Source organism: Orbicella faveolata, unplaced genomic scaffold, assembly GCF_042242905.1.
Source record: "Orbicella faveolata isolate gen_17 unplaced genomic scaffold, um_ofav_v1 contig_4, whole genome shotgun sequence".
NCBI lineage: Eukaryota > Metazoa > Cnidaria > Anthozoa > Scleractinia > Merulinidae > Orbicella > Orbicella faveolata.
In genome coordinates this window covers 7,916,803-7,940,419 of record NW_028301569.1, presented here as the reverse complement: position 1 = coordinate 7,940,419, position 23,617 = coordinate 7,916,803, and the positions used below count along the sequence as shown (strand labels likewise).

The 23,617-nt window shown below is 38.0% G+C and overlaps 1 protein-coding gene across 4 annotated transcripts in view; it reads right to left on the bottom strand.

Annotated features, from left to right (window-relative positions):
* Positions 1-23,351, bottom strand: part of LOC110068364 (serine/threonine-protein kinase TBK1-like) — a 31,970-nt gene extending 8,619 nt beyond the window's left edge. Inside the window, exons 1-18 of one of the 4 annotated variants that reach the window (XM_089275877.1) lie at positions 23,086-23,351; positions 20,793-20,948; positions 19,329-19,424; positions 19,059-19,199; positions 15,653-15,782; positions 12,160-12,250; positions 11,832-11,922; positions 10,415-10,477; positions 6,752-6,846; positions 5,361-5,471; positions 5,162-5,276; positions 4,725-4,789; positions 3,406-3,535; positions 2,746-2,815; positions 2,172-2,233; positions 1,688-1,779; positions 1,033-1,134; positions 221-279 (exon numbers count right to left, since the gene is read on the bottom strand). In XM_089275877.1, the coding sequence (XP_089132003.1) occupies positions 221-279; positions 1,033-1,134; positions 1,688-1,779; positions 2,172-2,233; positions 2,746-2,815; positions 3,406-3,535; positions 4,725-4,789; positions 5,162-5,276; positions 5,361-5,471; positions 6,752-6,846; positions 10,415-10,477; positions 11,832-11,922; positions 12,160-12,250; positions 15,653-15,782; positions 19,059-19,199; positions 19,329-19,421 (1,510 nt within the window). In that variant the 5' untranslated portion in view covers positions 19,422-19,424; positions 20,793-20,948; positions 23,086-23,351. Of the gene's footprint in view, positions 1-220; positions 280-1,032; positions 1,135-1,687; positions 1,780-2,171; positions 2,234-2,745; positions 2,816-3,405; positions 3,536-4,724; positions 4,790-5,161; positions 5,277-5,360; positions 5,472-6,751; positions 6,847-10,414; positions 10,478-11,831; positions 11,923-12,159; positions 12,251-15,652; positions 15,783-19,058; positions 19,200-19,328; positions 19,682-20,792; positions 21,223-23,085 lie in introns of those variants that run through there. The other 3 variants (XM_089275876.1, XM_089275875.1, XM_089275878.1) reach the window with 3 other exon arrangements.
* Positions 23,352-23,617: the final 266 nt, after the last annotated feature.

The window sequence follows — 23,617 nt, the reverse complement described above, 5'->3', positions numbered from 1 at the left end:
GTGACTTTGGTTAAAAGGTTTACTGCAAACCACTGCATAAAGAAAAGAACTAAGAACGTTCATCTGTCAATTTATCTACAGTAGGATCACTTTCTACCAAAAGGAACTAACCGATTTGAACTGTACATGTATTTCAAATCATTCTACTTCTATTGAATACTTATGGACTTAACACACATGAGAAATACAATACAAGAATGAAGAATACAAATTAACTTACCTTCTGGCTCAGAAAGCTTTGATAAGAGAGCCTCAAATACCCAGATCAGATGACTTTGACTTGGGTATCAGAAACACAAAGTATAAAAAGTGGAATAAGATGTTGCATAGAATCTGTTTTACTTTGTTCTTACTGTAATAAAATGCTCACCAACAGGACATAACGTGCCATGATTGGCCGTTTGAGTTTATTACAGTAACATCAAACATGTGCCCTACACATTCTGCATGTTTTTATTGAGTTATGATACATGCCGTCATGTGCTTGAGCACACACAATTTCTTGCCCGTTACATTTTATTGCTTCTAGTGCATTGTTGAGTTGTGGACCTAGGAATTTTTAAGGGGTGTAGTTAAAACACAAAATGACAAAAAGATGACATGGCATTATGGGTAAGAGTCAATGCAATGTGCAATACATACAACCCTTACAATTAGTGAGAGCTAACCACTGTGGAGTCAGTGATATTTAGGCTTACTGTTGTGCCATTTTGTCATTTTACATTTTGTGTTTTGAACACGCCCATTTTTAAGCACTTGACATAATAAGAAACTTTAGAAATGCACTTCTCTTACTAGCACTTCTTCTTGTAGTCAGGTCAAAAACTTCACTTAAATTGATTTGATTTCTTTGCAAAAGTTGCTTCCAAATTGCCCCAAAACATTTTTTTTAAAATCAATTTATTCTTTGCAAGAAGCATCATCTCACATATACACAACAGTAACATGAATATGTTCACTGTTGATGACTACATTTGAGCCTCTGATAAGCAGATGCTCTTTGACCAAAAATTAAAGGCAAAACAGGCTTACCCATTACAGCAAACTTCAGAGATTTGCTTGAGGGACATCCAGTCTGATTCAATTTGTTTGCAAAAAGACACATACAGCATCATATCTTTCTTGAGATTTTTCCTGCAAAACAATAGAGTTTGCTCACAGTTCTTTTTGCGAAAAGAATTCATCAAGATCAGTAATGCTAATGCACAATGGAATGGAAGAAAAATGGAATAAATGAAGAAATGCTATACTAAATTTATCATCCAGCAACATACAAATAAAGACATTTTCTGCTAGTCAAAAGAAACATACAACAAGCAGCTAGGGAGGTGGTATGGTTGATGGCATTGGGCTTGAAATTTGGAGGCCCCTGGCTCAAATCTTCCACCCTGCTACTCATCAGATTTGTTCTCAAAAAGCCCTAAGCTCAACTCCTTGGCCGTGCTTTGTAAACAGCCAGCTACAAGTAGTTAGCCCGGAGGACCGTTAACCAGTTTAATTTCCAATATGCATTTCTTTATTTATAACATTCACAATTACATGTAGCAGCTAGAGCAGTAGTTAATTATCAAATTAACTGATTGATTCTTATTCAATGATACTGTAACAATAAGATCATCACACTGAAAGAAAAACAAAAAAAACAAAAAACAAACAAACCAAAAACAAAAAACCTTTGGACACTCACAAGATGCTTTCAATTGTCACCAGCATAGCTTTTGTTGCTCTGAAGTACTGTTCAGCAGCATACTTGCAGCAGTATGCACGATTTGTCATTATCTATTGAAAAAAAGTCTTGTTAAAGTCTGTTTCAGTCCAAAGATTCAATCAGAGGAGACAGATAGCTTGCATTGTCTATCATGATCAGCTGGTGCTTAATGCTACAGTATATTTTTTATCTCTGATAAAATTCTATCAAGGATTTTAAAAATTTTTGTGACAACCTTTGAGGGTCTTCTTTCACAATCCCAAAGCTACCAGGTTCTTCAAGAATCCTACACAAAATATTAAGGATTGTGCAATTTGATCCTGCCAAGGCCCTCAAGGATCTTGAAGGATTCTTGCAAGATTTTTCTCTACATGTAAAGGGTAGCAGTGATTAACACTAGCAATGACTAAGACTTAAACTACAAAATGGTACAAACTTGTTCAATTTTAAGAAAAAAGAGCACCTTTGCCATGGATGAATCAGATTCACAGTTAGTGAATTCGTCTGGTATTTCCAGAAGATTGGCTGTGAAGTAAAACACAACAAAATTTAACACAGCTAGTCCATTGGTTGCTGGTTGCAGTATAAATTGTTATCTCTAGAAAACTTCCACAAAAATAAGTAGCCTGAGTTAAGTAAACATTTGGAAAAAAAACTTAAACAAAAATACGGTTCCTTGCCTTTGGACAATACTTGATTCAGTTTCATGATTAAAAGTCAAGAGTTAACTTCTACAGTTTACATAATTCACTTAGTCAGGCTGACAGTAATTTTTGATAACCAAAGTTGTGGGAACAAATGATATTTCCTGAAGACATGGACTGCCACTCAACATAAAACCGCAGCTATAAAAGTTGTGAAGTCTTGAAGACTTGATGAGTCATTCTACTGTATCTTGAAATGATGGAATGATCGATTAGATTGAATAAAACCCAGCAGTTGACTACTGCTGTCTGCTGAGTTTTTTAACACCTAAACTGACAACGAAACCATCACAGCCTCATTTGGCAAATATAAAATTTTTTGGTCATTCTTACGAATTTTATGAAGTAATAGTCTATCAGGAGACATATACTCTCCCCCAATCATCACCATAAGGTTGTCATCCTGAAAATTTAAATACAACCATGTTTGTTAAGTATGAAGGAAGGAAATACACTGTAGATGGACAAATGGATAAAAATATATGCTTGTGTGAAAAAATGAATTGACAAAGTGAATGAGTAAATGAATGAATGATTGCATTGCAGTAAGAATAAATGACTGGTTATAAGATGATCATGTATGAAGTGAGTGGAAATGGAAAGATGGATGGATGAATGATGGGAGAAGAACAGAGGGAAGGAAAAGACAATTGAGAGAAAAACGGAAGGAAAGGAAGTAAAGAAGGCATTGAAGAACAATTCATTTCAGAAAAGAGAACTACCAGAGAGAGATGTATGAACTCAAAATAAGGAGCAAAAAATAAACATCTGCAAGAACTTTCAGTATTCAGTGGCAAGCCATTTTTTGGCACTGCATCTCATTTATCAACTTAAGGAGGAATTCTCAGCAGTCAGCACCCTAAATATTTTTGCACCAGTGAGAAATTTTATTTTGGGCCAGTGTTATGTCAAAAATCAAGTAACTGTGTGCCAAATAACAACAAGTATAGTGACCTGATATTGAAAAATTATTAGTTATTCTGTTACACTTACAGAAGTAATGGGATATGAGGAGGATGGAGCCATGGGATCTGGCCTGAACTCATCATACTTGAAGAACAACTTCTGCTGAGCTGCACTCACACCTGTCTGTACAGCAATAAGCTCCTGGAACTTTGCAAACCTTTGTTGAAAGACAGTACTGTCAATAATGCTGTTGGAAATGTCCCTAGGTACTAAAGCCAAGAGTGGGTAACGTATGGCCAAAACTATTGGCCCATCAAATGAGCACTTATCTCTGGTTAGCATGAAGCAACCAGACAGGTCCTTGCTTCCCTTGGATAAGATGCTAGTCTGTCCCCAGAGCTATCCCCCTCAACATACCCATTTAGACACCTGAGTGGAGAGAGATACTGTGAAATGGCCTTGCTTAAGGACACAACATGACCCCTGTTAGAACTAAAACCCAGGCTGGTCACTACATCTGGAGTCCAGTGTAGTTTATTAACCCTTTAACCACTGTGCCTCACACAGCTAAGGGAACCCTACAACATAGTTAATAGAGGGGAGTGGTTATGAAACCCGACAAAGTTCTTTTTGTTTGCTTTTTTGGCCTTGACCGTGTACGAAACACAATAGTTGTTTACTCTGTACTGAGGAACTAAACAATAGAAACGTGTTGGTTACGTAATTCATGGATAGTGTATGAGCGCAAAACAAAAGATAATGCACGGTCATGAACCTTTGAACATAAATCTTGGCATTGTTGTTTGCTCCTTTGATGTTTGCCGGGTTTCATAACCAGTGTCCTCTATTAACTATACCTACAATAACGGTTTGATTCTGTAGATCTATACTTAACAGACAACAGGAGACAATGATTAGGATCAGTCATACTCACTGATGGTAAGAGTGGAAATGGTTTACAATAAGGATATCGAGGTGTCAGTTAGTGATATCACAATAACATTATGTAAACCATTCAGAGTGTAGTGATGTTGTCATAAACTATAGTATGTTTGAAATTTTCTTCTTAGCTCCTTCCAGACTATTTGTATTTTTAATTATTTAAATTTGTCTCAGTTTTGTCATACACAGCAGGGCTTAGGGCCATCACCCATAGCACTTGTTATGGCTGAGCATACTTGATGGGTTCTTGTTGTTCTGGGTTAACTGGCCTGTAGTTGATACAATTTACTCATAAAGTAACAAGTTTGTTAAATAATTTGGGTGTTAAGATCAAGGCTACAGGTGAATCAAAGCTTACTGACAGCCCTGCATAGCAAGTCATCAACATTTCGTGAAAGAATGCTTGCCTGGTGAATCTAACTACCAGTTGATGACACTTGAAGTGGCTCAAGACTAAAACTTACGTGTCAACCTGCTTGATGTAGATCTTATGGAAAGATGCTGAGTGTACAGAATACACATCAATGACCTGAATAGAGACAGTAAGACAGCTAAATACAATCAAAATCCTATTTGAAAGCTATAGTGGATGGGAGTTCAGCTGATTAAGCTAGTTTTAATAGATGATTTTTATTAGAGATTTAAACTCAAAGAGCTTAATAAATCATACATTATTGATTAAGTACCACTCTGTCAATGAAAGCTCTAACTATCCTGACAATAATTTACTTTTCTCATCATTAACAACAAATGGTTTCCAAATGTAAACACCCACAGATAAGCCAAACCTAGTGTAAAAAGAAGAAGCTCAAATTTTTGAACAACAACAACAACAAAAAATATGAAAACAATACAACTGGACTACATGTATACGGAAGTTATTATTTAACAGTTGAAATACCTTTCTTGATAATATGTCTTGGATTCTGGCAAAAAACTCTTCAAAAGACATTGCATTGGCTGGCTCTGATTCTAATATGCCAGCTAATACAGGAGTCAAGAGGTCTTTGAGTCCCCTGAAAATAAAAATCACCCAGTTACAAGCAAATTAAATGTGAGCAAACACTGTGCTTCCAGTATAAATCAGCCGGCTAACTCACTGTGACAGACGGGAGTGCTCTGGAAGTTTATCACTCCATTCAATGTCTTCTCCTTCACTCTTTTGGACCCCTGAAATCATTCCAGATCTTTTCTTTGATGTTATTAAGTGCCTATAAATAGCAACGTTTAATAGTTATGTAGAAAAGCAATTGCAATCAGCTACAAAATAGGAAGGGATTATCTTTCAAGGACCTCCAGGCATCCTTGAGCCTCTAGTATATAAGGATGTTATCGAGAATCTTAATGAATATACTAACCAAGATTGTTGGTCAAGAATTCTTAATAGGGTTAACCTATGAAACTTCAACGATCTTGCCAAGACATTTAAGGGTCCTGGAGGATCCTGGCTGAGATTGTTGCAAGATCTTAAAGAAAAGGAACTTTGCAAGATCTTTGAAAGATCATTTAACCCCTTGAGTGCCCAGCCATTGTATGCGCTGTGTGCCACACCATTTTCACTGAAAATGGGTGACTAGTAAAGAACTTCAAATTTCATACGCTTTTTCATTGAAACTATAGACATGCACACATTTGCTGAAAGGCCATGAAAGTGTCTCTTCAATGTGGTTAATTTCTCGGAGGTTGACGGATTTGCTCTCCATATGACCATGAACCTCAGGTGCCGATAAAAGTTGTTTCTGGCGTTTTTTGAAGTACATGTACTCAGTATGTCATATAGGCACCTGAGGGGCAAAAATCATGACTTACTCAGGGGTGTCATAAAGTTGTGAAGTAGGAGGGTTCTCATGACAGAGTAAGCGGATACCCCAATACAAATGAGGGCCGAAGGCCTTAGCCTCTAGGGGGGTTCAGAAAAAAAGTTTTCAACTTACGGGGAAAAGTGAAAATTGAGTTGAGGTTTTTTTCCCTGCTGAGTTTTTTTTTAATGTTGTACTTTAGGTAGCTGGGCACTCTATTCAAAGTAGATGGGTGCCAGTACCAGGACCCAACTTGTAATAAAAACCCTGCATACTGAGTATGTCATATAGGCACTCAAGGGGTTAAGGCCCCTTAAAAGATCCTTTAATTACTTTAAAGATCTTGTTTAGATAAGTTTTTTAAAGATCTTGTATTTAGATCCTATAACGTAAATATCACCAGGAGTGTGTATGGCTAAAAGAAAAATCCATATCCACAAAGTCGTTGGAAATTCTGAGAGGGAGGAGGATTTCAAAAGCCAAACTTTTACACAAAATATGGATGTTTACAGGGGCGAAGATGTGGCGAGGAGAGAGGTGGAAGGTTCCAAGAATGAAGTTAATGACTTCTAACTACTTCAAGAATAAAACGAAATTTTAATATGCAGAAAATTAAAAAAAAAAAAATAACAGAACTTTTCTTTTGCCAGTTTTGTTAAATTTCCTGTATCAACTTTGGATGAATTACTTACATAGTGTCCCTGTTCTGTCGTCCTCCATATGGTCTGAAGGGTAACTGCCCAGTAGCAATATGGTAAAATGTAACACCAATACTCCACAAGTCAACCTATAGCACAAATATTAAAATACAACAGTCGGTTAATTTAGTCCATTTCTGTGAGTACTGTAATAGTAAGTAAGGAAACCTTAATTTTTTGGGGGTAACTCTGTCAGCTCTATAAATAAAACTACTATCAATGGTTAGGACTCAGTGCCATGACAGATGTCTTGAACCATACGTCTGAGAAGGTAGAACTTCTTTCATTGCAAACTACGATACTACTCTTGCATCAGTGTTAGTTATTAACTACAACTGGTAGGGTTGTAGCTAAGAAAATAGTCTCCCGGCTGAGATTTTCATTGAGCTGGTCACCATTTTTCGTGAGAGACCGGGAACAAATTTTTTGTCCCCGATCTTTTGCAATGCCTTGAATGCGGGGCTACCAGGCTAAAGTTGTGTTTACAAGATGGCAGATGCAGTACACAGAAAGAGAACACGTTAAAGAAGTGCTCAAAACAAGATCTTATTTCAATTACTTTACTCGTGATATAGTGGCACTCAGATACTCAAGGTAGTCAGGAATTTATTCCGAGCATTTCATTTAGTTGATTTAGGCGTGCGGTTCGATATGGTTCAGATATCGAATGATTGTACATGCGTAACCTACAAAGCATTCATGGTCCTTCACAAAGTGATCACTCACGATAATCTAGCTGGCAATCATCTCCATGGCGATCATCTCTAGCAAATTTCATCTGCTGGCAGGGCTTAGCGACAGCCCTTAACTGGATTTGTAAAGAGGTCGCATTGAATGAGCTCTGGGGCGAGGAGTGTGAAGTGTCAATGCCCGAGAACAAATTCAATTTACCACAGGTCACAGCTTGAACTCAGCCCTTCAACATGCGATATTGAGACCTGCACACTAAACAATGCACCTTAAGCTACATTACAGCCAGATATCTCTGCCTCATGCTTAGCTAGTGTGGCCTATCATTGTAAAGAAGTTTAACCACAGTATCACCCGCTCAAGTGCACTAAAGGCAGCCGTGGTCGACTGTCGATCGTTACCCTCTATCGATACCCTTGATCGATACCTGATCGACATCCCAATCGATACTTGACCGACACTCAATCAACAGTTGGTCAATACTCGGTTGACACTCGACTGACTCACATGCATCAATCGTAAATTAGTCAACCATTGACCGACTGTCGACCAAGATGTCCATCGAGTGTTGATCGAGGTTTTGATGGAGTGTTCATCGCGGGTCGATAGAGGGTATCGATGGAGGGTATTGATCAAGGGTATTGATCGACACTTGACCGCAGATGCCTTTAGTACACATGATCCGTATCACCTAGGGATTTACCGTATCAACAAGCAGAGATCTTGACGCAGCGATTCCGGAATCACTAATCTCCCTCCCCTGACAAACACATCCTACGTCAGGGAGTATGAGTTTCCATAGGGACTCACATACATCACTGAGATGTGGTAGAACCTTGCTCAGGTAATTTTTAAATCCAATGAACTGGCGTACACTGGCCACATCAGTTGGGGTTGGCATCTCCAAGACAGCCTTGATCTTTGCTAGATCTGCTTTAAGACGGTCCTTTGAGATCAGAGGACACAAGAAAGGAACTTCTTTGCACCACAGTTTCACTTTGTTCCTATTCAGTTTGATATTCTGCTCACAGCACCTCTGCATTAGTGAGTGCAGATTTCGATCATGATCTACTAGCGTTTCATCCTCTGTGGAGCCTTCACCAAAACCAGGATGTCATTGTGAATGGTGCGGACGCCCTTTAAGCCCTCTAGGGCGTGGTTCAGTCTCCGCTGAAACTCCTCTGAAGCTGCGCAAAGCCCAAAGGGAAGGCGATGCCAACGAAATAGTCCACAGGGTGAATTGAAAGTTGTAAGGCGTGAGCTGTCATCGTCGAGTTCAACATGCCAGAATCCATTCTTAACGTCTACGGTTGAGAACACTTTTGCCCTTGAAAGCTCTGGAAGTACCTCGTCCATGGTCAGGGTCGGATAGTGGCTTCTCCTTAACACTCGATTCAGGTCTTTTGGGGTCAATGCACACTTGAATTTTTCCATTAGGTTTCTGTACAGATTCAATACTTGAAACCCATGGGGTAGGCTCAGTGACTTTCTCTATGACACCAAGGCTTTGAAGACAATCCAGTTCTTCCTTCAGTTTACCCTTGAGCACTATAGGAACTCTCCTTGGTGGATGAACCACTGGCGTGGCACCCTCTTCAACTTGAAGCTTGTACTGACCCTCCAACCTTCCAGTACCTTTGAAGAGATTGGAAGAATCCTTTAAGAGTTGTTCAGCAGTGAAGCAAGCTTGACTGGTGTTGACAGACATCACATTGTGTCGTTGCACTCTAATCAGGTCCATCTGCTGCATGGTTTGGTTTCCCAGGATCGGTACGGCCCTGTCACTGTCGACAACTACAAACTCCACATGGTAAGACCTGGAGTTTTTCAGGTTGAGTACAGCCATCGTGCACGTACCCAAAGGCTTTATCACTGTATCGTTGTACATTGTGAGCCATTTCCTGGTCGGTGTTAGTTCGCTCCTATCCTCAAGGTACAATGTGGGTAGCAGGTTACAAGTTGCTCAACTATCCAGCTGAAACTTCACCGTCGATTTCCAAGGCTTATTGTAGCAAACAGATTTCTCACGTATTCATGATCACTTGCAGCATGGACACTGAGTACTTCACTTTGATCCATTGACTTGAGTGTGAGGCAGTATTCATCATTGCTTCTGCTCTCTGTCTCAACCACGTTTACGTTTGCCTTAGCCATACACTGAGACGCGAAATGATTCATAATTCCACAGGCCGAGCATCTCTTGCCAAATGCAGGACAATTTCACTTGCCGATTCGCTGTTTTCCACCGCAATATTTGCATCTCTTTGTTTTCTTATGATATGTGTCGTGCACAGGATTTTCATTTTCACGCCTGCTGTTCTGCGACTTTTCATGCCTTTCAGCACTTTCTTGCCTCTTATCCACCTTCTCATGCCTTTTGTTTTCAAATGCTTTACCATGCTTCATTTGATCTCTCAACGAATTTACATTTTCGCCTTCTTCCAAGGTTTTACTTCGTTCTTTGGATAATTCGCCTGCTCTACAGGCATCAAGGCATTGTTGCAGATCAAGAAATGGATCCTTGAGGAGGTACTTCAAATGTCATCGTACTATAAATTTCTCATCCCTGACTCCTAACTAAATACAAAAACAGCTTCACCTTCGTTGACTCCTCTCTGCCACACATTGCTAAATCCATGTACAACTCTACTTCTGCCTCCATCTCTTCCAACTGTCAGCCAAATTTATAGCTTCGAAATCAAGTGGCGCTGGCAGTTTTAGCTGCGTTATTCTATCTTCTCTGCTGCCACACGGCTGTCCTTCTTCTGCTGATCCTTCTGTTGTAGACATTCTTATTGGGTCCATAGGATCACTTCTGACACCACGTTTCAACAAGTAGACAGCAACGTATCATAAGAACAAAATAACCGTTTATTTTGAAAGCCATTCTTCCCTATATAAACATCATAAAAGGCTAGCATGCACCCTAGTACCGAGGCTACCTAGGCTACCATACATAACACGTACCATTGCACCAAAGGCTTTGTTGCCATGCTTTCGTAGGACCCCTCTCTCATAAAGATCTGGATGCTGTGAATTACATATTAAACAGTGAGTAAAAGTGATTCCTATTGAGAAATAACGTAATGCAGAGAACAAGATGGATCACCTATTGATATCAATATGGCCACTCATGGCACAAATGATTCCATGGTTCCAAAAAAGATTGAGACCGTTTGTTTAAGGGTCAACATATCATAGTTTACACCATATGCCATAGATAATAGAGCCAAGCAGAATACAGGAAACCCCTTTGTATATTTGACGCTATCACACCTTACCTCCCCATCACACACAGTACATATGCCACATTATGTTGCCCACTGTATTTTTTATGACATGGTATAAAATAGTTAATATGCAACACTTTCTCATGGTTTGTTTGTTTGGGGTAATGACCATCATGAATTTCCCACTTGTCACTTGTATTTTCTTGGTAGACATACTTGCCTAAGGGTTCATGCATGTGTGTATTAGTTAATGTTGTATTTGGTATTGTAAGTTAGGCTAGTATTGCAAGTAGCATTAGTGTTATATAATTCAGGTTACAGTACAGTAAGCAATGTGCAGTATTGTAAACTTGTAAGTATTGTCAGTAGTGTAAGTAGTATTGTAAAAATTGTTGCTGTTGTAAGTTAAAAATATGTATACAGTGAAACCTCTATTAAGCAGACACCCTCAGGACCTTCCTAAGTGTTCGCTCAATAGAGGGTGTCCGCTTAATAAAGGTTTATAGCAATTGCACAAGGTTTGTTCACAATTAACATTCAACGGTTCCTCTGTACTGTAATAAAGTTCTTGGTTCTTAAGGAAGCTATCCAGAGTTCAAGTTCATCAGCTTTCATTACCAACTGTAATTTGTTTGTAATAATGCCCTTTCCATACAGCAACAATAATATGGGTTCATTTAATCGACTATTTAATCGACTATAGAGGTTTTGCACGGCAGCCATGTTGCATGGCAGGAACAATGAAAATGTTTTGCATTAGAAAGAAAATTTTTTCCCATAGGAAAAAGAATCTACTGTTCCTGCCATGCAACACGGCTACCGTGCAAAACCTCTATTTCAAGGGTGTAATCCAATGCCATGTTGTCAATTCAGTCCAGTGTCCTGCACTTAATAGAGGCTTTTAACAATAGAAATTAGCCAAATACAATTTATTTTAGTGTCCGCGTCCGCTTAATAAAGGAGTCTGCTGAATAGAGGTTCGTTATAGACATTAATTTTGGGACCCGGCTAAGTGTCTGCTTAATAGAGGGTGTCCGCTTAATTGGGGGTCTGCTTAATAGAGGTTTCACTGTATACCACTTGAAAGCATTGCATATTAACTAATAACAATTACTAAGTGTTTATTTAAAAAACATTGACAGTATTTGACCTACCAAATATTCTTCAGTACCATAGACAGACATAAAGCCTTCATGAGCTTCAAGCTCCCTTGCTGCTCCAAAGTCAGTTAATTTGTAGACAAAGCTGTGAAAATATTAAAATTGGAATATGATAAATCAGTTGAGTTTAGGTGAATAAAACACCTCATAAGACATTTAATTTGAAGAGTGGAGGTCATTATCAGGAGAAATGCTCTTAGCCTTTGTATAGCCATAGCCCTGAAGGGTACAGCTATGTACAAGTGGGCTAGATTGCTCTCAGACCAAAACTCAGTTTGGTTTGAATTTGAAATGCAAATTACAAAGTTGATCTTCATTCAACCTTCCATCATCTTTTGCCATTCTCATAATGTTGCCTGGTTTGAGGTCTCTGTGGACCATGCCTTGTTCTCGTAAGTGCTTCATTCCTGCAACTAATAGACAGTGGCCACAATAGCATTATTAGTAGATCTACACAATAGCCTGCAGTCTTGTGTTTGTCATTGATTTGTCAAAGCCAAAGTCTCATAATTACTTACAGGTCTGCAAATAACAGTTGGCCATCAGACAATTGTCCCGTAAATTTGAGGTTTCGACTGGTAAAAGCTTAGCCTGGTCGGACACTCTCACCGGGCATTTCTGCTACAATGAAAAATGTTTTAACTGGAAATCTGTGGCCAAATATGGAACAAGTTATTTTATTAACTGTCACACAATACTACACAGAAAAGCTTTGTTATCAGCTTCGCTTTTACTCCATTTCTGAGAAATAATTTTATCACGTGCAATACATCATCTCAAATGTCATGTCGAATTGTAAAACACGCCACATCAGCACCACTATTCAGGCAGCGTGTTAATTTACGCTTGCGGTGGCGTTGTGAAAGACTGTGAAGCCCCATTTAGTCTGAATTACATTTTTCTGAAAAACTACGAAAATCTGAGGTCTTATGTTGATGTTTGTTATCTGCAAGTGTTGTGTAATTAATTTTCAATCATAATTTGACCCAAGTAAAACATTATGCAAATTGAATACATGGCTCAAATTCTCACGTTTCGTTTATCGACTTAATCTGAATGCATTTGCTTTCAAAACTTTAAAACCATTTTTCTATTCCGTATGATAAAAAATCAGTTTTATAGCTCTTTATAGTTTTTTTTTTTAAAATCTGTGGTTCAAATATGGTTTCTGTATCACACACATGTTTTGTGAAAAGCATGAATGTACAAATTAGTCACGCTTTGTAGGCACGACCACTTCAAATTCCAATTCCATCTATTATTCAATTGACCCCAAAGAGAATTTTCAGGGGAAACTTGCTTTCAGAAAAAGTCGAAGAATTCATTTCAGCCAATTTCAAGTCTCTGAATGTTATTGTGAGTTTTACAGTGACAAGCTGTCCATGCGGGAGATCTTTTCATCGCTTTTCTGGTGGTTTAATTCCTCAGACGTTGTGGGAAACTTGATGCGCAAGAAACTTGATACCAATGAAAATACAGAATACATGTGTGATCAAGTGAGTGAAGGCCAACTAGGGGTACAAATGTTTGTTTAATTTCTAACGACAAAAAAATTCTTTGTCCGACCAGATTGGCTTTTTGTCAGGTCAAAAGTTGTCCTTGGCCTGACAAATGACCTGTTTATAGACAAAATTATTTGCAGGCTTGCGCTTAAGCTTCCGTGGGAAAGCCCAAGTCAGAAAAATGCAGGCCGTTTTTTTGGGGAGGTTGCCAAATGGGGATCATAGTGCCACGCGTTCCTAGCAGAGGAAACTAGGGATGAGAATTCCAACAGGTCATCTGATGACTTGCTTTCATCTATGAAACTGACTTTGACACCTCAGTGACGTTTACACAAAGGAGGAGTTACTTTTTATTGACTGTATATTGGGCCTGCAGCAGTTCAGTCAACTGAAGTTGGCCTAATTAAAGTGCATGTGACATGAAAAATATTTTCCTGCTTATTTGAAAGGCCATTCAAAATACAGAAGAATGGCATTTTTCTTTTTGAAATATCTTTTTTGTATTAGAGATATTGACATTTTTCTATTATGCAAATTAGGTCAGTGATGACGTCATATTGTTTGCAACTAAAAATGGTAAAATACTGAATAAACAATATCTCTAGGAATATTGAAGCAGTGTTCTTGAAACTTGGCACCACAAATGTGCATCACAAAAGAAACAAAATGACACCCTTGGTGCTGTTGTCATAGCAACTCTTTCGGCTCCAGTCTCTTTAAGTCAAAAAAACAAATATCCCCATTTGCAACCTCTAAAGTGAGACAAAGGGTCTTACTTGGAACAGACATAGTTCCCATATTGTCTCAACTCCCATCATTAGATTGGGTGGAGTAGATGGTTCTTGGTTTAAGACAAAAACTGGGAATTTCAGTTTTTATTAAGACAGCACCAGCGGCAAAACTGTTGTCATGGCAACAGCACTAAGGGTGTCATTTTGTTTCTTTTGTGATTTACATTTGTGGTGCCAAGTTTCAAGAACACTGCTCGAATATTTCTAGAGATATTTTAATTCAGTATTTTACCATTTTTAGTTGCAAACAATATGACGTCATCACTGATCTATCTGATCTATTCTATTTGCATAATAGAAAAAAGTCAATATCTCTAAAACGAAAAAAGATATTTCAAAAAGAAAAACGCCATTCTTCTGTATTTTGAAAGGCCTTTCAAATTAGCAGAAATTATTTTTCATGTCATATGCACTTCAACACAGTGGTTTGCTTGCAGTTAGTTCCACTCCTGTTTGCTTCTAGTAACTTCCACTGCAATTTGTTCACCGTTAGCCTTCATTTGCTGGGTAGCGTAACTATATATTAAAAATTATTTCTAAATACTTATGCTTACAATATATATTGTTTAAAAATTTGACAGATGGAAAGAAGTGACAACCACTTGCTAATTGCATGCTTGATCTTCGCGAACAACATAATTTGCAGAATGCTGTGTTTTGTGAAAAAAGCTGTAGAGAGAATTAAGTCTTATATGCTCATCTCACACATGTAAAGATGTCAAGCGTTTTCAAAATGGGTACATCCACAAATGCTATAGCTTGAAAGCTAGCCAAATTAGCAAAAGATCGTCTTATTAGTCTTTGTGAACAGAACTCCAAAAGTGAGGGAAACAAATTTTATGTAATTGGGTAAAGAGGATACTCAACAAAGCAACTTGGCCATGAATAGTAAATACCTTACTTCAACCCTTGTTGTGTTAAATATCCTGATTCTTTCAGTTGTTTTTATTGTTTTCAATACATGTAGAGTATATATATGATTTGATATTGCGATACGAAGCCTGAGTAAACGCTCATAGAGCATCTAGTTTATTACTAATAATAATTAGTAATAAATTTATTGTAAGTGTTTTTTCTTCAAAGTAAATGATGCATTTTTTAGAAAAACCTTTTATAACCAGAGGGTAATGCATACAAGCCAAGTGACCCATCAGGCTGGAGCTTATCCTGGTTTCTCTAGCATGAGGTGACTTGGAGTATTAATTTTCTACCCCTGCCTGGATGAGATGTAAGACCATCACAGGATTACCTCCAGCATTAAATTTGCCAGTAGCCATTTATTCACTTGGGTAGACTTAAACACTGTGAGAGTAAGTGTCTTGCCCAAAAACACAACATGATGTTCGTGGCCAGGGCCTGAACCTGGATGGCTCGATCCGGAGTCGAGCGCACTAACCACGAGGCCACCCCACCTCCATAAATATTGAATTCAGTATAGCGCCCTTAAACTACTCAACCATGCTGCCTTGTCAATGAAGCCCTGATGCCAGGTGTTGAGAAAAAATTGTTACACCATGCTTACCAACATCTTTAACCACTTGTTTAAAGTCATCCTCTACAAAACCATATGCATTAGCAGGATTTTCAAGCAAAGTGAACAGACTTCCTCCAGAACAAAGCTCCATGACAATGATTTCATTCTGAGACCTGAGCTGTAAACAAGATATTAATGCAAAGGGTTACATGTCAAAAAAACAATTTAAATAGCAACTCTGTACTCAAGGAGGTCTTATGATAAATCACTTTAACCTAGAAACTCTTATAATTATATGGACATCAGGGCCGAAAATTTAGAAGAACACAAACATCAATTGGATCGAACAGAAGATTTTTAAATAAATTCTACATTATATTTTATGTTGATATTATATCCTTTGGCTGTTTTGAATGAATGGCTGCAAAAATTACAATTTCTGTAAATTTCATGGTCTTGTGGTTACCACTGCATACTGGGTTGTTATAACTAGATAGTAACTGTAGCTTATTCACCTGGCTGAAATGTCAATATATTATATAATAATTTAATGATTAGTAACTCACTTCCACTAGTGGCCACCTCCCCAAGGGCTAAACCCTGAGCATTATCAATTTAAAAAAAAATGGCAAATTCCCTAAGAGGGGAGAGGACAAACAAGTGGGTCAAATGTTCTGGGGTGCATGTGAGAACAAACAACAAGACAAATGTTCCACAGAAACTGATTAATTCAGATAGTTATATAGAGTTAATTTCATTTATTTGATCGACAGTGATCAGGGCACAACACTGTACAGTCAAACCTCTGGTTGTGACCACCTCTCCTCAACAACCAGTTTTTCAAACTACCAAAAGTTTCCAAGTCAAATCACTATACCGGTATTTGGAACCTCTTATAAGCGACCGTGACCACTTTTAAAGCTAAAAGTTTGACATTTTCTTTTGTTTTTAACTTCCCATAAGCGACCACTTGACAGATAATAGAACAAAAAATGGATAATCAGGTGTTGTAACATTATCGTATTCCTTGCTAGTACAAAAAAATGAAATTTCTCAGTGGGAAGAACCAAATTTTTTTTCTTGAAATTGACTTTTACATGAATAAAACATTACATCTGCATTGGCACACGGGGTAAGTCTGGGCAGTTACCATATTCTAATGAGGAAAAATTTTGACCCATTATGGTCTAAACTCTCGTAAGCAACCATCTTTGATCTAGGTTTGACATTTTGGGTGGTCGCTTACGGGAGGTTTGACTGTATTTGCATTTACAAGGTGCCGAGTTCTGATCGGGCTTGTTCCAGGGGAAGGCAAATTCCTGGTCCCAGGTAGTAATAACATATCAAATATCCCATCCCTGGGATTAAGGTGTGAGCAACTGCTGCCTAATGCCCAAGGAGGGAGGGAGGATGAGCACTGCCAGACTTGACTGAATGAAATACAAAATGACTTCAGAAATTTTCAAGCTACATTGGCCTGAAAGGCTGGATAAGCTTGTTAAAGCTTGGTGTTGTAATTAGCTAGACCCCTAAATAATATTTATATTTAACATAGTTTTTATATATTTACTTTTTCTAAATTTAATAATACATTTGAGACAATTTTAAAATTCTTTCAACCCCTGCCATTCAAATTAACAGATCAAAACCAAGCTGCATCTTATGTTGAATGCAAACTTGATACAGGTTAAACAAAGGGAAGCTTATTTTTTTTACAGGAAGCCCTTTAGAATTCTCCCATGTGTACTTCCTTCCTCCTTGTATCAGGATACGTAACCAGGAAGCAGAAATTTTCGATTTCCTTTTCGAGCCGACAAAATTGAATTATAAAATAAAATGACTAAACAACCAATCCCTAATAAGAAATGTTTTACAACATTTCCTTAGAATAATGGAATGCTGAGAAAAATGGCCCAGATGAGACCAAAGATGACAAAAGATGCCAACTGTGTATTTGGGAGATAATTCAGTATCCCTCTGAGATGATTAATCTGTCTGAGACAGGCGCTTTGTCAAGATGATATTGAAGTTGGTATTGGATCAATTTTGAGCCAAAAGATTTGGCCCCATTTGTCTTAAAAGTTACACCAAATTTAGAATTATTATCCTTCTCAGCCTGACAAATTATCCATCTGTCTTCATCTGTTGTATAAATTAGGCCAATATTCTAATTATGAACAGTTTTTAATCTGAATCTAGACAATAGTAATCAATTGTTATCTAGATCCCTACTACAATTTTGCATCACAATCTTATGACTATTTTTAGTTCATCAAGGGCAGTTGTAAAAGTGAACAAGTTAACTAAGACAGAGTAGCAGATAAAAGTCGACCAATGATGGCCAATAATGATATATGAATCTATTCCACAAGTAACAAACGTGCAAATTTGAATCGATTAAATGATATTTTAGACAAGAATGACAATGGAAACGATTCAACTGTGACAGAACAGTTTTATTAAAACCAGAATGTTAAACAGTCTGGCGATGTTATTTGATAACTTCACAAAATGATATCTTCACAGGCATATTCAAGTTGTCTAGGATCTGAATATAAACGCAGGACTTTCAACTAAATTACTCTCACTAATCTTTTCATCTTTTGGGCAAGGTCTAACAAATCTTCCTAGGAATTTCAGCAATTCAGGGAGCAATAGACAAAGCTGGCAAGTAAAAGCTTGGTGAAATAAGCTGTGTCAAATTGTTCATGACCTTAGAAGCTTTAGGCTATGCATATTCGTGTCTTCCTTGTTGCAGTTTATATTTAGCCAGTTCCTTAGATTCCCAAGATAGCCAAAACATGGAAAATGTTCATCTTTAGAATTGCTGCAAACATTTGAGGAAGAAAGTTCTTTGAATTTCTGTCTGGGAATTAAGTCTTCGAGACCCCTAATGGAAACAGACACTTGATGTTTTCTCGGAAAAACATGTTACATCTGCAAACTTCATTGGCTGGTGATGAGTCAAGGGGAATCCCCGGAGTTAAGCTCTGACGCATCCGCATACACAACGAAAGGAAGTATGATCGATCGGATTTCGCTGCGAGGTTTATGACTGTAAAAGGGGATTTTCCGGGTAATGCTGTCTCTGATTCCAAACATGGAATTTAAAGATACATGCCGAAGGGAAAATGTTGAAGTTGATCGATCATGCATAAATAATTTTGAATATTAGTCTTTAAATTAAAATGAGTTGCAAAGTTATTATTTTGAATATAAAATTCAATATTTCTTTCAGCCTGCATATGTACTTTCGACTTCACCAAATAGAGTTTTGCAATATAAACATTACAGATCGAAAACTGCGCATCTCATAATTATACTGAAACGAATAAAACAGCGACTATCGATGGAAATTGTTTTCATCGCCATATCTCCTAGACCCTTGAGCACTTTTAAAATAATAACAATGCATGAAAAGGTTCATCTGTAGCGGAAAGAGATAGAAACTCACCTCCGTCTCGCTTGCAAATAACTTGACGATGTTTTCATGATTCAGCTTGTTAAGGACTTCAAATTCTCTTCTTCTCACCTCTACCGGTCTCATCATTCCTAGCTGGTTTGAAATCTTTACTGCATACGTATCGCCAGTTTTCTGAGGGTAATTAGATCGAAAGTGAAATCATCACGAAAGCAACGCAGCTGTACGTACCTCGAGCGATCGGGAATCGTTCAGAACAGAAAGACAGGGAGAAATACCTATAAAAGCAATGTATAAAATCACCTTGTGTCTTCCCTTGTAAACGGCTCCCGTAGCACCTTGCCCCAGAACATCTTTAATGTTCCAAATGTAGTTCGTGCTGCTCCGTATCTCCATCGCCTATTGCAGTAAGAATACACGACAAAAAACAGATATTTATATAGCAGGGCTACTAATTCTTGGAACTGTTAAAGGTATCTTTGTACAGTAGATGCTGTTGAGAAACCAGTTTCTTTTTAATAAATCATCTCTGCTATCCCGTCGCATTTCTTTTCTCTTTGGCAAGTGGAAAAACACCCGGAGAAATGTATAGCAGAACGTTCAAAGTTGTTTGTCGCTCTATCCAGGATGCAGCTTGATCGAGTGGGAGGAATGTTTGCTTTAATTAGCGTTCAGAGAGAGGGAGTTGGGGCGAGTAACACTTTTCCAGTACTGCGGTCGGTCGGTCGGTCGGTCGGTCGGTCGGTCATACACATTAGAAAATACTGGAAATGTGATTCAAAAAAATACAACGTACAAGTCTGGGACTAGCCAGCGAACGCAGACGTATTTCCGTCTGTCGCTTGTCTCCGCCGAAAAATAGGGAGCTTAAGCACGCGCGTTTTTGAGACGCGGACGGCAACCGGAAGAGAAGATTTCGCATGCTTGGACCGTATTGTCCCCCAGATTTTTATACTACTCATCTCTAATGAAGAAAAGATACTTAGCAATGTGAATATGGTTGTGTGAGGACAAGTTTAAAGTGAAAAAAGCTCACTTCCGGTTATCGTCCGCGTCTCAAAAACGTGCGTGCTTAAGTTCCCTAATATGTTTTCAGCGGAGACAAGCGACAGCCGGAAATACGTCTGCGTTCGCCGGCTGGTATGGGAAAGAGTTCAAGGAATCGTAAACTGATTTCTCGGAAATTGAGATCACGCGAGATGAACGCGAAGTACATGACGCAACATTGACGAATTTTGGGTGACGTTTTAACGTCACGCAAACATTTTGTACATGAAAGTAGTTTAAAAACTACTTTCATGTACAAAATGTTATAAACCATTAATAATCAGGTTTGTTTACTTTAAAGTTAAACAACGCACCAAGCTATGAACTATAATAGAGAAAAAATGGAGGATTTTGTTTCTTTCACGGTTTTATGGAATCCTACTACCCGTACTGACACATTTACAAGCCCTATTGGATATTCATTTATGAATAGATCAATATTTCTTCAATCTACCTAAGACCAATATTTCAATATCTCTCCTGGCTTGATTCTGTACTTTTTTGTTGCAAGTAGTCTCACGTTAAATATGCCCTTTATCGATGTACAAGTGTGACTCAAAGTTCTTCATGACATAGAGATCAGTGATAAACTACAAAAGAAGTTCCGTCTGAATTTTATAATTCTGCTTTCGTAAAAAGAATTACTTCGCTCCACGACGCATATAAAAGTTAACGTTTAAGAACTGTTAGGACTGAAAATGTCTTTATAACTAAGCTTACCTCAAATTCGTCCCCTCGTGAACAGAGAAATGTATATTCTTTGTACTTTAAACAGTCACGTAGTGATTCATGGGATATTCAGCCATCGTGGGTCAGAATGTCCATGACGGAGAGCGAATAAAATGTTTTGTCACTGTTACACTGGTCTGAACTAAACTTTGTAAAACAAAAGAAAGAAACCCACGTAAGGAAAGCCAAGGTTTCAAAGCTAACACGGGCATGTAATTTAACAAGGACAGAATACGGGGTTTTCCCTTCAGTGTGGCCTGTTCTAACTAGGATCAACTGGTCGACAGCGATAGCGACGAAGCGAAGCTAAAACCTTGATTTATAATGCGATCGGCTGGATCGAGACCACGAGTTTCAGAAGTCTTCACTTAATTACAACTTTGAGCGACCATTTTTCGTAATATAAGGGCCAACTATTTATTTTAGTAATGCGTGACGGAAATTAAGAAGTGTCTAATCAGCGTATTTTAAGTTTGCCACGTAGGCGTTAAAATAACTTCCCTCAAATTCCTGTCTTCAGGGTATCAGTTTATCTGGTGATTTCTATGAAGCAAGAACTAAAAATAAAATAAATTCCATCTTTGAAAATTCAAAAGGATTTTACATTTATCTGTTACGCCAGATGGCAATTTCTGACACCACAACCTTCAAATTTGGTGCAGCCTGTTTATTACTCTCCATGAAATTAAATTCCAGTTGTCAAAGAACTTTCCTTGGGATAGAAGAAGGGGATGGGGGCTTGCACCAGTGGTCTGTACCATCAAGAGAAAATTTCTATAAAAAAGAACCCTTAAACAAAACCCCCTCCTGGGACTAAATGGTTAAAAATATCGACCTAAAAACAGAGAAAGAGAAAAAGTCTCAATCTTATTATTTTGATGAAAAAATTAATGACAGGTGACAATGCAAAAAGGCTATTATATTCCTGAAAATTAACAGATGAAGTATGTGTACATTCTGTGTGTACTGGACACACATGTTGCTTTTGGTAATAAACTTGGGAAAGTTTGATTCCAAGAAATCAAATGTTTGGATGACTAGGCATATTCAATAACTTCTGCCCTACTCTACTAAATGCTGCTACCAACTTGTAATATTACAGGATGACGTATCGTGTCATCATCCAAAATAGTGCATTCGTCCAGTTTAAACAACTAGACTTTTCCATGTTTCCACACCAGACATTTTTCATTTTCTATACCTTTTTTTCTCATCATAATTTGTCAAAAACTGCAATCCGGGAGCTATGACTCAACAAATTTGTAACAAGTAATCTTTTAACAAATAGTTTAACCAACAAAAAAATTTGTTGATGTTTGTAGATTCACATTTTTGTTGTGTGGGGAGTTTTAAAATGCCTTAAAGATAGTTTCATGCCAGTAGACATCATTTTGAAGTCATTCGTTTATGAAAACTGTAATATTGCTATGGTATTCACAAATTGTTTTCTACAAGCTTAACATTATCAGTCTTTTCCCTGACATACTTGCACTAAGTACCACTGTTTTCCTCTCCGTCAAAAATTGGAATATAATTATAAATAAATCTTAAATTCCTCATCCCTTGTCAAAATGGCCGGCATCTATAATTATCAATTACTGTTTTTTTGTGCAGTTTTAAAGATTTTAGCTTTGAAATAAAAATATATTTGCTATCAATGTTAAATTAATGAAAGTCAAATTTGTCACTTCCTTGTTTGACAAATTGAAAATGACACCATGATTCAAACATAAGTCGCTGATTGAAAAGTTTTTATTCCGTGCTGTAGAATTTCCTCTAAGGCTCTTTCAACTATTTTCTCAAAATGCAGCTTTAAACCAAGCTTTATCACAGTCCCTAGGGTATAACACTCCCCTCTTCCCTTAGCAGAGATGAAGTACCCGATGTAGTGGCGTGACTGTATGTCCAGCCACTTATGTAAGCAATGTATTCATGCATTCAAGCATGTAACATTGTTAATTAAAAAGCTCCATCCCCCCGTTCATCAATATCTATTTTCCCACCTGTGCCCTTACCCCACGTTTAAAGTAATGGTCTCCGCCTCAACGTGGGTAACTTGTGCTTGAAAGTTTTCTTGCTCTGAAATTAAGCCCGCTCTCCACTTCCTACCCTTATAATATAAAAGCTGAACACGGTATATCATTGAATAGTGTTACTGATAGTTTCGTTTTGCCGCCTCTGGGACCATGCAAAAAAAAGCAAAACAAACGTTGCACAAGAGAGAGAGTGAATTGAAATTTGAACGTGGCCGCGCTCACTTCAATGTCAATGTGTAAAAACTTACCTTGAAGCTTCCACTGGGAAAACAACTAACTTATAGAACTTGTACAACACTGAAAACCAACCTTTCAACTTGGTGCACTTTCTTATATGTTCAGAACGCGAAAGCAAGGGTATTACCCAGATAAAAACGGCTAAATTACGGTGTTTGATTTTCCCGCCTGAAGTTTCACTTTCTGTGTCATGCAACGCTCATACCCAGGTCTCCTCGTGCGCTGTCACGTCTGTTACATAACTCGGACGCCTGTCATCTTTTAGCCGTCTTCGAGTTTTCACAACCACAAAATGATCAGAAACGCTTTGATTCAAGGCGCTAGCCGCGGTATAGGACTACAGATGTGCCGATATCTGCTTGCTAAACAAACTGCAGTGATAGCCACGTGTAGAGATCCTGCAAGGGCTCAAGAACTGTCTCGACTCAAAGACGAACATGGTGACCTCATCACGATTCATCGTCTCGATGTCCAAGATGAAAAGCAAATCGAAGACGTAGCAGCTCATGTTGGTGATACAAAACTCGACTTGCTAGTAAACTG